The sequence below is a fragment of the Corella eumyota genome, chromosome 4 (genome assembly GCF_963082875.1).
Source record: "Corella eumyota chromosome 4, kaCorEumy4.1, whole genome shotgun sequence".
Taxonomy (NCBI): domain Eukaryota; kingdom Metazoa; phylum Chordata; class Ascidiacea; order Phlebobranchia; family Corellidae; genus Corella; species Corella eumyota.
Window position 1 is genome coordinate 10,056,011 of NC_137493.1, and position 14,079 is coordinate 10,070,089.

Here is a 14,079-nt window from a genome sequence, read left to right on the forward strand (position 1 = left end):
ACACCACACACAAGGTCGTGGGTTCAATCCCCACTGATCTCATACTGTAGCGCCCTTGAGTAAGGCCCAGCCTGGAAAGTAGGGCACTGTGCACGCACGAGATTTTTTTCTTTAAAAAAAATGCACTTCTGGAATTAGCGTTTTGCACGCCTGGTTTCTTGAAAAAATGTGCACACGCAATACTGACGCCTAAAACACGCTAACATAAATCATGCGTGCACGCCTAGACCGAAAATTATTGGGGAATTATAATCTATAATATCCCAAACTGCCACAGGCAACTCAAGACTGGGTCAAGGTAACTAATGTTACTCATTGTTTAAGTTGCACACTCGACTTTCCTACATCGAGGATAAATGTATACAAAAAAGGGTGGTTCATTATGCATTACATTAACTTTGCTAACATTTTAGTTAAATTTTAAAAAATATAATGAAGTTATTAATAACTGTTAAAGTTAACTTTGTTACAATTCACGGATTAACTATTTGGTTCTTAATTTTGAAAGGATAGATGCCATGTGCAGTGATAATTGTATTGTGGTAAAATTTTGCTTCTGAATACAAATTGTCGCTTGATTGGAAGAAAAAGCCTGATAAGGTTACTGTAGCAGTTTTAGAAAAAGTGCCCTTCTGACTGTATTAGTTGTAGTTGCCATTAACATAAATGAAGTTATTAATGTAATAAATTAAGTACTTTTCTTTGTTAATAACTTTCTGTTTTACTATTTTTAGAAAACTTAGCAAAAAAATATTACAAGTTTTAATAATTAAAATGAGCTTAATAAAACTGTTATGGTATTTTGGAATGTGCTTAATTGTAAATGGAAAGCCAAAGCCAATAATTACTGGTTTAAACAGCAAATGGTCAAATACGCCATTGATTCTAGAAGGAAGGTAATGTCTGACAAGAGTATATTTGGCTGTATAAATCTGTGATAATATATTAAATCATTAAGATCTAGCTAATAGGAAAATATTTATATAAAGCTCAAATTGGTTTAATTTACTTGTAGTGAATTCATGGCCGAAGAAAGCTCGGAAATGTTTTGGGAATATGTTGAAAAAATTGTTGCATTTAATGTACCACATACAGCTAAAACATACAAAAGTTATTATGACGCAGCAGTAAAAGCAGCACAAATGACGCTCAATCAGAATGCTTTAAAGATGAATTTGTTTAAATTTGCTCTTTCATTGCGAACTTATTCACCAAGTGTTGAAATGTTTCAAAAGGTGACATAGAAATCATTTTGAAAATTACATTATAGTTTTTAAAATTTGTTTGTGTTATGATTGTTTTGTTAATGCAATTTACCGATAATGTACAGCAGTAGTTGCTTAATCTTTTTTAAGGGTTGTACATTTGTGTACAGCACCTTACCTGGGTGCACAGTTTAACTAGTTTTTCCTATTTGAAAAATTTTTATTTTTTTTAGCTGAAATCCTGCCATTTCTGTAGTTTCAGGTTTTCCAAATATACAACATTTAAAAAAAAACAATCAGTATATAACATAATAAAACACAGCATTTAGTTTGTTTAATAAGATAAAACTATTGCACAATACCTTTGTAACTAATATTTTCCAAACCCTTAATTACATGTTCATGTTTAAAAAGCATAAGCAAGAAAAACCACCTTACAATCAAAAGCATAAATTGTCAGGAATTTATAAAATTTGTATGCAATTTAAAATTTAATGAGTTACTTGTTTAAAGCAAATAACTGTTTAAGATACTTTCTTAATCAAAAAGTTAAAATGTTTTTGCTATAATTTTTTTATTTAAATTTTATTAAAGCTTGCTAAGCAAGTGGCACCTGATGGCTGTGATTTATTTTTTGATATTCATGGAAAGCAAACTTGTAATTACAAAGAAGTTCATCAAATGTTAAAGTTGGGTGATTTAAGTGAACCTACTTTAACTTTTGATCAAGATCATGTTTACCCAGGTTAGCATTGGTTTTAAAAAAACTTTTTTTTTTAACAAATATTTAATAGGTTTTTTAGCAAGGTATTGCATGTCAATTGTATAATTTGTTTTAACTTAACTACTTGGAGTCGAAAAGTAAACTTATAACTTATTTTAAAGCTTCATCATTGGAAAAAAAGACAGTTATGTTATATGGAGATTTTTCTTCAATTGGATTTCAGACTGCACATGACTTTATGCGAAAGATGGCAGTTGAAGGAAATTGTAGATATGTTTTACGTCATTATATAAGGGCTAGAACTGAAGGGAAGGTAAAACTTTCAGGTAACCTGTAAAACTTGAAGATAATTAGAATTAAAGTTGAAAATTAATTTTTTTATGTTTTAAACTCACTATAAATTGTTTGGTTAATAAATACCAATTATATTGTTTCATGAATTTTTTTTATGTGTTCATTTTTAGTTGTTTTTTGATGTTATATTGCCTATAACTGTGAGGTACCTTATCAAGTTGACTAATATTAAGTAATGTTTAATCAACTTTAACTTATTTGTTTGAATTTGTTTTATTTTTAATACAAATATAAGATAATTTGTAGAAAGAAACATTGACAATTTAAGTTTACAGTTTTATTTATATTTACTTTGACTTAAATTTAATAATAAAAAAAATTGTGAAGGATAGTGCAAGAATGCAGATTACTTTTAATTTGTTAATCACTGATTTTAATTTTTGAAAACCAGTGGCCCTACTGTCATAATTTGAGTTTGTGTATGTGAAAAACAGTTTTCAAATTGGTTTTGAATAACAAAAGCAAACTAATTTTAAATCTCAATATGTCTTTAGTTAACATGCACTTTTTGAACCCTATTTGGGCTTGCTAGTTGTTTTCTGTGAGCTTGAGCATTGTAAAGAGATGATGCGGTCACAGGGTTTATTTTTTAAATATATTTGTATTGTTTCAACTTGTATGCAGATACCATTTTTTAAGGTTAAATTCTAGCAGATATAAGAAAAAATAAACTTATTTTGCCCTCTCTAAGCCATTTTTTATATATATTTTTAAAATTATTTTTGCTAAATAAAAAATTGCCATAAAAGGCAATATTCTGCTGTATTATTTATTTTAAAGTGTTTTTACTTAGGAATAGTTTTGTTAAAAAATTATAATTAAGCAAGTTTATGTAGTTAAATTTGACAGTCTACATGGTAGGCATGATTGGTATCGGACCACAAAAGTTAAAGTAAAATATTTTAACACCGATTGTAGCTTGATATCTTATCAGAGCCAAATTTATCATTTTTAATATTTTTAGGCTATGGTGTGGAGCTGGCAATAAAAAACACTGAATATAAAGCTGTTGATGATACAAAAGTAACAGGTAACATGTTTTGTATGGAAGCAAATTAAGTGAGCACAACAGGTGCATTATCTTTTTAAGTAAATTTTTTTAATGATTTTTTTCACAAATAAATTATGAAAATTGTTGATTAAGCGAAATTAAATAGGCCAGACAAAATCAGAATATCAAAAGTGTAGATTGTGTTATTTTTTGGGTGGGTTTAATATGAATAGGTTAAATAAATATACATATTCTGCTGTCCTAGACTATATTTTTAATATAAATATAAATAATTACAGAATCATGCGCATTTGCATTTAATAATTTTGTTCTTCAACAAAATTTGTTAACATCTTTTTATCCCCTTATTCCTTATGTTCTTAAATAAGGAAAGCAATAATTGATATCAAAATATTTTAGGTTGAAAATTAATTTTTATTTATAGGAGATTCAGATAACCAGGCAACAGAGAGTGACGATGACCTCAAAATTGATGGATTTAATTTTTTAACATTACATCAAATGTATCCAAACAAAACAATTGAACTAAATAAATTTCAAAATTTTTTGATTGAATCAACAAATGAGATAACACCGATTAAAGTTTGGCAACTTCAGGATCTTAGTTTTCAGGCTGCTGCAAGAGTTTTAAACTCACCCCCAGAAGAGCAACTCAATGTGCTTAAAGATGTTTGTCAAAATTTTCCTATTCGAGTGAGGTACTAAAAGTAGCTTAATCATATATAAATGATATAGCCTATATATAAATTTTTAATTTTTTTTTTAAATTTGCTATTTCTTTTTTAAAATTAAACATTTAAAAGTATATACTGTATACTTTTGCATAAAATTTTTATTTAAAACTTTTTTAAATCAAAAAGTTTCTAGATAAAAAAATTACAAAAAGGGCATTTTAAAATTTTTAAATATTATATTTGATAATGATTTATTATTTATTTCTAACATTGTAACTTTTTATAAATTGATGATAATATAATATGTGTAATTTTTTTTATATATACTAAAATACTGGATATATATTTTTTAGGTCATTAGTAAAACAACATGTTTCTGACGAACTACGAAAAGAAATAAAGGAAAATCAAAAGGTTTGAATTAAACTATTTTTGAATAGACATTTCAGCTAATTTTTTTATTTAATAATGGGATTACAGTTTGTAGGTTTTGTAATAAATTTGTTATAGAGTTTTGAAGAATTAGAATTGACTGAAGGTGAATCAATTTTACTTTTAAACGGAATGCAAATTGAGTTGGAAGAAAATAATATGTTTAAGTAAGAAGAATAATGTTTATATTTACTTTTTTCAAGACATTTTTTGTTTATTTTTTTTAAGTATTTGAAAAAGCAACACAGAATTTCATTTGGGGAATCACTGTTGTTGATCAATAGAATTAAATTTAATGTTGAAAATATAAATGTATTTGCGTAAGTTCTTAATTGGTGACATTAATAAAATGGTATTTTCATGAACTACAAAATAGCTTTTAGATTTATTTATAAGTTTTTTTTTTTAAATAACTTGTATAGTAAATAATAATCATGGTTGGGATTCAAATTCAAATTAAATAAGGTAAAAAACTAAGATTTGTCAGTTCATTTATTTAAAAATAACTTTTATTACATTTCGGTTAAGTTATTTAAATATTTTAATAACTGCCACAAATTGTCACTAAAAATATGATCCTATTAGTTCTTATTTTTTTCATTTTTTAATATCTTAATTTTTTTTTTTAAATCTTAATTATTTAAAAAAATATCTTAATTATTTAAAAAAAATATCTTAATTAATTTAAAAAAAAAACTTAAAAAAAATTTTGTAATAGAATTTTTGATGCTTTACGGAATGAGGGCAATCTTATAAGTGGTCTCCAAAAAGTCGGTTTAAGAGAAAATGACTTTCAAGAAATTATGAAATTGAATATCAATAAAGATTCAGAAGTTCAGCACACTCTAGATATTAGAAATCCATCAATTATTGTTAGTTTACTTTTTTAAATTAAAAACATTAAAAAGCCATTTTCTTAATATTTAAACATTTGTATAGAAGATTTTAGTTTCTAAATTAGAAAAATTTATTTTTATTATAAACAATTTTTTCTATTTGTTTCAACTTATAGTGGGCAAATGATATTGAAAATGACAAAAAGTACCAAAGGTGGCCAAGTAACTTACACGAACTTTTACGACCAGCATTTCCAGGCTCTCTACGGCGAATTCGAAAAAATATGTTTCACTTGCTGTTTATGATTGAACCAACACATCAGGATGCCAGATACCTTGTTGAAAGCGCTGAAATATTTTGGGCAAATGATGTTCCTTTAAGAATAGGTAGACTAGATTGTCAGATTTTATCTGAGTTAAATTTTATGTATTCTAGTTTTATTATTTAAATTTTAAAGGCATGAAATTGTATTTAATTTTGCATTTTAGGATTTTCATTTATTGTGGATGATGCTGATGACACATCAGGAAATAATGATGCAGGGGTTGCACTTGTTCGAGCTTACAATTTTGCAAGAGATGAACTTGATTCAAATGATGAGTCTTTTCAATTTCTTACCGGGGTATTTTATAAGTTTTTTGTGTTTTTATATGGTGTAAGGTTATACGAATGTAAGTTTAAAAGTTTTAATCCTTGTTTGTTAAAAACCTTTTTTTTGAAGATTTTCAAAAGTCTATCTGAAAATGAGGTGATAACAGTGGATCATATTAAATTAATTATGAAAAAAAAGTTTAAGGATGCTGATATAGAACAAATTTTGGATTCTAAGTAAGTAGTTAATTAGACACTTAACACAAATACAAAATAAAGTTGTTTTACAATTAAAGTTTTGTTTAATTTAAATATTTAATTTGTTTAGTTTACTGAACAAATTAAAAGCTAAAATTTACAATGGTTATGTTATATTATTTAGTGTAATGTTGTGATATAAAGTTATAGGCTATATAAATTATTGTAAAAATATTTAATTAGATCTGAATATGATGAAAAACGAAAATTAGGAAAAGCTTTTCGGACAAATGCGGCACTTAATGGCCCAGTAAATGTTTTATTTAATGGAGTTTTGTTGGCCGAGAATGAATATGATGAGAATAACTTTGAACAGGTATTAACTGTTTTTAATCTTTGTTATATTTTTATTGATATATGTTAATGGTATAAAATTGTATAACACATATTTAATGCTGTTTTTAATATATTTAATTATAACAGACAGTGATGGAAAAAATATTAGAAAACACACCAACCCTACAACGTGCAACATACATGGGTCAACTTGTTAATGAGATGAATGTCTTGGATTATTTAATGAACATGCCAGAAGTAGTACCTCGTTTTAATCATTTAATTTTGTCAGGCAATCACGAAATTATTGATTTGCTTGGTGAAGCACAGAAAGGTAGAATTGTTTTTTTTAATATTTAATCTTTTTTTGTTTAGGAAAAAAAATTGTAAAAGCAAAGAAAAAAATCAGTTTCGTTTTTTTTTAATTATTGGTTTACCATAACATTATAAAAATCAATTTATTTTAGAGAGTATTTATTTAAATGCTAAAGAATTTTCTGAACTTTCTAATGTTGATAAAACTGCCACTGTTAATGAGTTTATCAGAAAATTGTAAGTAAAATTCCACCCAAAATTAAAAAAAAATATGTGTACTCAATAAAATTTAACTAAATAAACTGCAAAAGCTTTAATAAATAAGCTATTGTTATTAAACTCTGTCTAAAAATGTATATTAATTTGATTTGGTAGTTATATATCAAAAAGTGACAGCTCAAACTATGTCCGGCAAGTCACAATGTGGATAATTGCAGATGTAGAAGATACAAATGGAAGACAATTTGTTTATAATGCCCTTAAACATGTGGTACGTTTCTGCTTTATTATTTTTTTTAAATATATTGTTATAAACAAAGTAATAATCAGCTTAAAAGTGCAAAAATTAAAATATCTTTTTTTTTGTTAGAAATCTAGCAGTGGCACTAGGCTTGCAATTATTCACAATCCATCCAAGTACACTAACATTTCTAATTCAAAATTTGTAAAAGCAATTGAAGCTGCTGTTACAACACAACCAAACAATCAGGCTAGGAACTTTATTTCTAAAATTGTGAGTGTTTGGTTAAACTATTAAAAAAATATAGAAGAAAAATGGTAAAATTTAAAAATTATAAAACTAAAGCAAAAGTTAAGATTATTGGTTTACTTGAAATTTAAAAAATTACTAGAAAAAGCAAGTTATATTGGTTTAAACCTAAGCAAATAGCATATTATTAGGATAATATCTTTTGCAGCATCAAGCCCATATTTTTTTTAAACTGCTTAATCTGTAATAGAAAAAACAAAAACTTATTATTTCCAAATTTCTTTGATTTTTTGTATATATTTGTTAGCTTAAGGATGAAAATGCTGCTCAAATCATTGCGGGCTCTAAAACGATTTCAGATTTCTATGTTGGAAATATGGATGAGAAAGCCTTTAACGACCTCTTTAACTTAGATGTAAAAGTGTCAATGGCTCATATAGGATCACAATCTGTTTGGGTAACAAATGTTGTAGGTTTTCTGCCTGGACAAAGAGGTGTTGTTGTTAATGGAAAAGTAAGTTAAAAAAAATAAAAGTATTCATAATTTACTGCTTACTGGTTTATAATTTACTCTTCAACACTAACACTGTGATACTGTATACCAGTATAACACTTTAAAGCATTTCTTTTTAATAATTAAGGTGATGGGTCCATTACAACATGATGAAAATTTTGTAGTTGAAGATTTTAATTTAATGGAAAAAATGATGCAATCGAGTTGTACAAATGAAATTCATGATGCCATCAAAACACTTAAGGCAAAATATTCTATACCTGAAAGTATTACATTTTTTTATTTATTTATCATTAATGTGGAAGGTTACAACCACAACAAACATTGGCATTTTGGTGAACTATTAATCATAGTGGTCAAAATAATTAAAATAACGATTGAAATTTAGCTTTAAAAGCATGGAGGCATTGAGCCATGCTACAGGCATTTAAAGATATGTATATTTGTTCGGTATTATTGTGTTTATTTTTTTTTAATTCTGTCTTTTTAGTGAGTGATTTAATTATGAAGTTGACATCCCATCTTCTATCCCAGCCTAAAAATGAGTTTGCCCGCAATTACCTCAAACCACCTGGAAACAAACATAGTGTAATCAAAGTTTCAAGCAGTAACCCAAATCAAGTTTATTATGACATCACAGTGGTGGTGGATCCAGCTACTAAATCTGCCCAAGAAATTATACCTATTGCTATGGTAATGAATGAATTAAAATTTTGAAGTGTGTATTACAGTTTTTAATTTATTTTTATTTTAAGATATTGCAAGAAGTTTTGGATGCAAACCTTAATGTTTATATGAACTGCAAAGAGAAACTATCTGAAATTCCAATTAAAAGGTTTTATCAATATGTTATTGAAAAAGAAATGAAGTTCAAGGTTTTGTAATTTACATTTCAAATATTTAAAGACCTAGTGCTCACCAATGTTTCTTTATCACTTATTACTAAATATACTGGTTTAAATGTAATCTATTAAGTACAAGTCAATAAATTCTCTTGGTAGGTTGACAACAGTATGTCTGATGGTCCAGTTGCGAAGTTTGTCGACATCCCATCCAAATCCCTTCTAACCCTCGGCATAAAAGCACCTGAAGGTTGGCTGGTTGAAGTTGTACATGCTCCTCATGATCTTGATAATATTAAACTTGATAAAGTTGAAAGCAATGTTGTAATGGCTGTATATGAATTAGAGTCATTTGTATTGGAAGGGCATGCTAAAGATCTTACCACAGGTAAGACCAATTATTATTTAAAAAAATATACTAAATTTGAGTTGCACTAAGACTGGCCAAAATACTTAAAACTTAAAATAAAGAAAAACATACCCTGTTTATATTTATTTGTTTTGGTAATTGTAGCAAAAAATCAACTATTTCATTTTTATTAAAACAGACAACGCATTTAAACCAGCAAAAACAAAAAAATCTTTTTTTACAGGCAGTCCCCCCAGAGGACTTCAGTTTACTCTTGGGGATTCCCCAACCAATATAAATGTTGATACAATTGTAATGGCAAATTTGGGGTATTTTCAACTAAAAGCTTCACCCGGGGTTTGGTATCTAAATCTTCGTATCGGAAAGTCCCAAAATATTTATCAAATAGTAAGGTAAGTTTTTTCTTTAAGTAGTTTAAAAAAAAAACTGTATGGGTATAGGTGAGTATTAGAAAATTAGATTATGTAACTTTAACACTAGGAAATAAAACAAATGTTAAAACAAATTCTATTATAAAACTTTTCTAACAATATGAGGTTTATTATTTATACTAGACGTTTTTATTTATTTGTTTGTTTTTTTTTTTATCTATAAAAAATGAATAAATTAAAAAATTGCTTATAATTGTTAAGTTATAATTGTTAATAAATCAACCCTTACATATGACATTTTGCATCATCTGATGTCTGTTTATGGATTTATTTCTCATAATTTCGTGTTTTTATTGTAAATGGTTGTATTTTTAAATTACAAGTGGGTTTTTTAAATGTTTGTAAAAAAATATGTATTTTTATTGGATAAGGTTTAAAAACAACAAACTTGGTTTTAACCAACATCCACCCTTTATTTTATTGTAGTTCTTCAAATACTGATTCTTCACTAAATGATGATGTTATAATCTTAATGGATAGTTTTAAGGGAAAGGTTATAGTTGTTAAGGTAAGCTGTTACTTGATTCTTATTTAAACCTAATTCTTTTTGGTGAAAACTTAAGATTTAATATTTTTATTCGGTCTAGAGTCATCAAAAATAAAAACTTTTCAGTAATTGTAAATCCAGGTAGCTAAGAAACCAGACAAAGTTAACGAAAGTTTGGTTGATGAGGAAGGAAAACCTGAAGAGGAAGAAGAAGGTGGAATCTGGAATTCAATTACAAGGTTAGTTTAAACAAATAAATAAATCATTTTGTAAATTTGTTAAAAAATTTATAAAAAATTACTTACAATAAAATCACAAATTTAGTACTTTTACTGGAGGGGCAACTGGTGAAGTTTCAACAAATCAAACTTCTAATGTCATTAACATCTTCTCGCTTGCATCTGGTCATCTTTACGAAAGATTAATGAGAATTATGATGGTCAGTGTCCTTAGACATACCAACACTAAAGTCAAGTTTTGGATGCTAAAAAATTATCTTTCACCTCAGTTTAAGGTAATGCTGTTAAATAGAAATAAATGTTTATGTGTTTGAATATTTGCTTGCACTGTTTAAAACTCTTAATTAAACAAAATTTAGTTGTGTTTAAATTAAAAGATTATTTAAATTAGGCTTTTTGTTTAAAGGTGCAATTATAATTTGAAATAATTTTACTACAAGCTGTTGTGATTATTAAACGACCTAAAAATTGTTTTGTTATTAACCTATTTTGCTACTAACAGGACTTTATCCCAACTATGGCCAAAGAATATGGGTTTGAATATGAATTCGTAGTTTATAAATGGCCACGTTGGCTTAGACAACAACAAGAAAAACAGAGAACAATGTGGGGGTACGATAAGTGTAATTATTAAACAATTTTAACTAAAATAACTTGTAAGAAAATTTCTTTAATTAAAAGTTAAACTATTTCACAAAAGTTCATATTGTGTATTCCTCTATAAATATATTAAAAGAAATTCAAAAAGGAATTGTCAAAAAGTGTAAACTTTAATTATAATTTTTTAGATATAAAATTTTATTTCTTGATGTTCTTTTTCCCCTGGATGTTGAAAAAATCATATTTGTTGATGCTGATCAAATTGTTAGGGCTGACCTTAAGGTAAATAAACCTTTTTAAAACAAATTTGTTTTATTATCTGTTTTTTTTGTTTTGTTTTTTACATTTACCATAAGTTAATTTTTGTATAATATGTTTACTAGATCATAATTAAGCACTGATGAGTCAATAAATGTCTATGTCAAAAAGCTGTCACATTATTTAATTAAAAAAATAAATTTGATTAAGAAGCTTGCCGTTCAAATATAAATTAAAACAATTTTGAATCATGTTGTTTGGCCAGTGATACTTGCTAAAAAATGCTATTTCGTATCAGGTCAAGTAAAAATTAAATTAAGGTTCTTCTTAAATACAAACTTACAATATCATGATATTACTTGTCATTTAGGAACTTCGAGATTTAGATTTGGAAGGTAACCCATACGGTTACACTCCATTTTGTGATGATAAGAGAGATATGGATGGGTTTAGATTTTGGAAGGGTGGTTATTGGGCAAGTCATCTTGCTGGAAGAAAATATCACATAAGGTTAATGGTTAAAGTAATATGAAGTTGTGTAATTAGTTACATTACTTATGGGATATTTATAAACGTAACATTTAAAAAACAGTTCCTTTTTACCTCAATATTGTTATTCCCAAATTAAACCTAAAATTTGAAACAAATTTACTGTAAAAGATAAGGTAACATTTTTTATTTTAAAAAATACTTTGTTTTGTTAACAAATAAAAAGATAATTTACAAATAAAAAATATGATTTTCAACTATAGATTACAATTGAATTACATGAACAGAATATAAGCTCTTTTTATTTATTTTTTGGTATAATACTCTCTGGAGTAACCTCACATTGCTATAAAGTATAAATAAAAAATTTACAGTAACATTTTTATTTATAGTGCTATATATGTTGTTGATTTAAACAAGTTTCGGCAGTTGGCAGCTGGGGATCGGTTAAGAGGTCAATATCAGGGACTTTCCCAAGACCCCAACTCTCTTGCTAATCTTGATCAAGATTTACCAAACAACATGATTCATCAGGTCATCTAGTTTTTTGTTAATAAAATATTTACACCTTTTTCTGTGTGTTATCCTAATATTATTTGGTTTATAAGAAGCTGTTTTATGCCAAGATATTTTATATGTTGCTGTTTAAAATGTCTATTTCTCTTAAAATATTTTTTTGAAAAATGAATTAGGTTGGAATTAAATCGCTTCCACAGGAGTGGCTTTGGTGTGCAACTTGGTGTAGTGAAGAGAGTAAAAGTAAAGCAAAAACCATTGATTTAGTAAGTCTTTAAACTATTTTTTGGGTGTTAAAAAAGTCTTGGTAAAACTTCTTCCAAGTTTTAATTGGTTTTCTAAAAATGAGATTAAAAGGGGGATTCATGAAGATAAAATCTAATATTCGTTTTTATAGAGATAAAAATTTTCAAGGGATTAGGTTATTAAAGTGTAATTTCATTCAATAAAGTTATAGTTCAAATTCTTTTATTTAGTGTAATAATCCACTGACAAAGGAACCTAAACTCGAGGCAGCAGTTCGAATCGCACCGGAATGGACTGGTTATGATGAAGAAATAAAAAAGTTACAAAATGATTTTTATGGAAAACGTGAGACGCTAGAATCACCAGGTAGTATGTGTTTTTTTTTTTTAAGTTATTAACGTAAATAAATTTAAATTAATATCAATTTACTGATATTTATTATTAATTGACTTTGTTTTTATTTATTTGTTTAGAAAAAGTTCCCCCTACACATGGCGAATTGTAACATTAACATCATAACAAAATATTTTCTATGCATAGCAGTTTATTATTAAATTTAATATTTTTTAATGTGCTGTTTTGCTTACTCTTGGTTTGGTTGAGATTTTTACACACTTATTTGATTATGTAGCAGATAAATTTTATGTAAACTTTTTCTTAACTGTTAGGTAAATTGTTACTAAATGTGCAATAAATTACTTAACTCCATCAGTACTGTCGTAATTTTAAAAAAAAATTTTTTTATTTTTTTGTATATTTTTAATTTTGATGTGGTAAAGACGACTTTATGGCATAAACATGGGGTTACATTTGCTACATCGACCCAATTTCGAGTTTAATTTTTGGGTATTAAATTTTTTTAATTTTGGGCTTATTAAAAATGGTAATCAATAATGAATCTACTAAATTTTTGAAATTGTACCGTTAATAACATCTTGTAGCAGGCTTTTGGTTGTTATCATCACAACTGTCCCTCCGATCTTTTTGCCCGTAAAAACATCGTGGCGTATTTTTTTTGCCAACTGCAAATATTTGCGAAAAAACTGTACACTTAACCTTAAAAAAGTAGCGGTACGATATAAGGTTAACCTATTAAAAAGTACGCGCACACTTTTATTGGTTAATGAAATTAAGGTAACATATTAACTTCGCCTAAATCCAGCACTAGATTTAAAATTCAGTTCATTATACAGAACCAGGTTTTTTAGCACTATTTTCAAAATTCAGTTATTATTCAGCACCAGATTCATAATAAATTTTTTTTTGAAAAGGTCCATAAGAACAGTTTACGTTTGTTACATTCCCCCTCCAATAAAAATATATTGCGATTATTGTAACAAAATCACAAAACACAAGAACAAAAAAACATTATTTATTTTGAGCGGGTTTTCAAGTTTTGTGGCCAGTTCTTAAACTTGAAGGAAGTTAAAAATATTGTTGATAAGAGTCTGTGCTAATGTTTAGCTTGTTTGGATGACAATTCCCTTTTTCGCACTGGTTGGTAAAGCCAGGCCGTATCACCTTCCTTTAAAATATCTGTAACCGCGTTTCGATCGTAATAACGCTCCGATTAGTTGATATCCGTAATTTGAGTTGAGTTATCTCGTAGGTTGTATCAATAGATATTAGGTGTTTTTGGATGTTTTTTGACATATTTAATGGCGAAATACTCTGTAGTCTATGGCCTACCAAAAAAGGGT

General features: G+C 27.0%; 1 protein-coding gene across 1 annotated transcript; it reads left to right on the forward strand.

Moving 5' to 3' along the window:
* The first annotated feature begins 738 nt into the window (after positions 1–738).
* LOC145751330 (UDP-glucose:glycoprotein glucosyltransferase 1-like) lies at positions 739–13,090 on the forward strand. The gene is made up of 33 exons (XM_082567446.1): positions 739–896; positions 1,016–1,235; positions 1,800–1,950; positions 2,091–2,255; positions 3,248–3,313; positions 3,720–3,993; positions 4,323–4,383; positions 4,480–4,568; positions 5,120–5,273; positions 5,414–5,624; positions 5,727–5,860; positions 5,960–6,066; positions 6,271–6,403; positions 6,511–6,697; positions 6,831–6,915; positions 7,054–7,168; positions 7,268–7,411; positions 7,695–7,901; positions 8,029–8,167; positions 8,392–8,594; positions 8,657–8,776; positions 8,903–9,131; positions 9,337–9,505; positions 9,971–10,052; positions 10,173–10,270; positions 10,356–10,545; positions 10,773–10,882; positions 11,059–11,152; positions 11,499–11,638; positions 12,010–12,151; positions 12,310–12,399; positions 12,610–12,745; positions 12,853–13,090. The coding sequence occupies exons 1-33, from the start codon at positions 775–777 to the stop codon at positions 12,882–12,884; spliced, it is 4,599 nt and encodes a 1,532-aa protein (XP_082423572.1). The 5' UTR covers positions 739–774; the 3' UTR covers positions 12,885–13,090.
* Positions 13,091–14,079: the final 989 nt, after the last annotated feature.

Excerpts from the sequence above, each read along its gene's own strand:
- LOC145751330 (XM_082567446.1), top strand. The coding sequence starts at position 775 with ATGAGCTTAATAAAACTGTTATGGTATTTTGGAATGTGCTTAATTGTA. Across the intron at positions 6,404-6,510 it reads ATGAGAATAACTTTGAACAG|ACAGTGATGGAAAAAATATT; the intron begins GTATTAACTGTT and ends TAATTATAACAG. Across the intron at positions 9,132-9,336 it reads TGCTAAAGATCTTACCACAG|GCAGTCCCCCCAGAGGACTT; the intron begins GTAAGACCAATT and ends CTTTTTTTACAG.